General features: G+C 61.6%; 1 protein-coding gene across 1 annotated transcript in view; it reads left to right on the top strand.

The window, feature by feature from the left end:
* The first annotated feature begins 269 nt into the window (after positions 1 to 269).
* The window catches only part of LOC104506383 (putative methyltransferase DDB_G0268948), a 2741-nt gene continuing 2429 nt past the window's right edge, over positions 270 to 581 (top strand). Inside the window, exon 1 of the mRNA XM_010147316.1 lies at positions 270 to 458. Within this exon, the coding sequence (XP_010145618.1) occupies positions 270 to 458 (189 nt within the window). The remainder of the gene's footprint in view (positions 459 to 581) is intronic.

Below are 581 nucleotides of genomic sequence, written 5' to 3'. Positions count from 1 at the left end.
GGCCAGCTGCGTGGGGGAGCAGCGGAACGAGGACAAGAAGGGTTCAAAACCCAGAACGCTTTATCCTGGTCGGGCGCTGCCGGTTCGCTTCCGCGGTTGGCGTATGCCCGTGGGAGGGATGCTCGGAGAGCCGGCTCACGCTCCTTCCGGGGCAAAGGCCTCCCCAGCCACCTGCCAAGGAGCTGGAGGCTTCGGCGCCTGCGGCCACGCGCTGGAAGGGACTTTGATGCCGACTTGTTGCTTCCTTCCAGGTGCCGGGTGCCCCGAGCATGGCCACCCAGATGTTCGAGGGGAGAGGGCACGCGGCCGTCTACCAGAAATACAGGTTTGCGCCGGGCAGGGAGCTGCAGCGAACCATCCTCGCCTACCTGCAGGAAAAGGTGGGCAGGATACGGCCGGGCTGTAGGGCAAAACACGGATTTTTTTTGCCCTGCTGGGAGTGTTACCTTTCGGTAGAAATAAATCTTGGGCTTGCCCAAGGCAAGATGTGGGCCTGGAAAGAGCTTTTCCAGGGGTTGTGCTATGCCAAGGCCGTTCCTGTGCGGACGCTGGGGGCAGGAATGGGGTAAAAGCACAGAAAT

Source organism: Eurypyga helias, unplaced genomic scaffold, assembly GCF_000690775.1.
Source record: "Eurypyga helias isolate BGI_N326 unplaced genomic scaffold, ASM69077v1 scaffold29222, whole genome shotgun sequence".
Taxonomy (NCBI): Eukaryota; Metazoa; Chordata; class Aves; order Eurypygiformes; family Eurypygidae; genus Eurypyga; species Eurypyga helias.
Note: the sequence above shows the minus strand (reverse complement) of the source record. Positions and strands in the feature narration are given on the sequence as shown.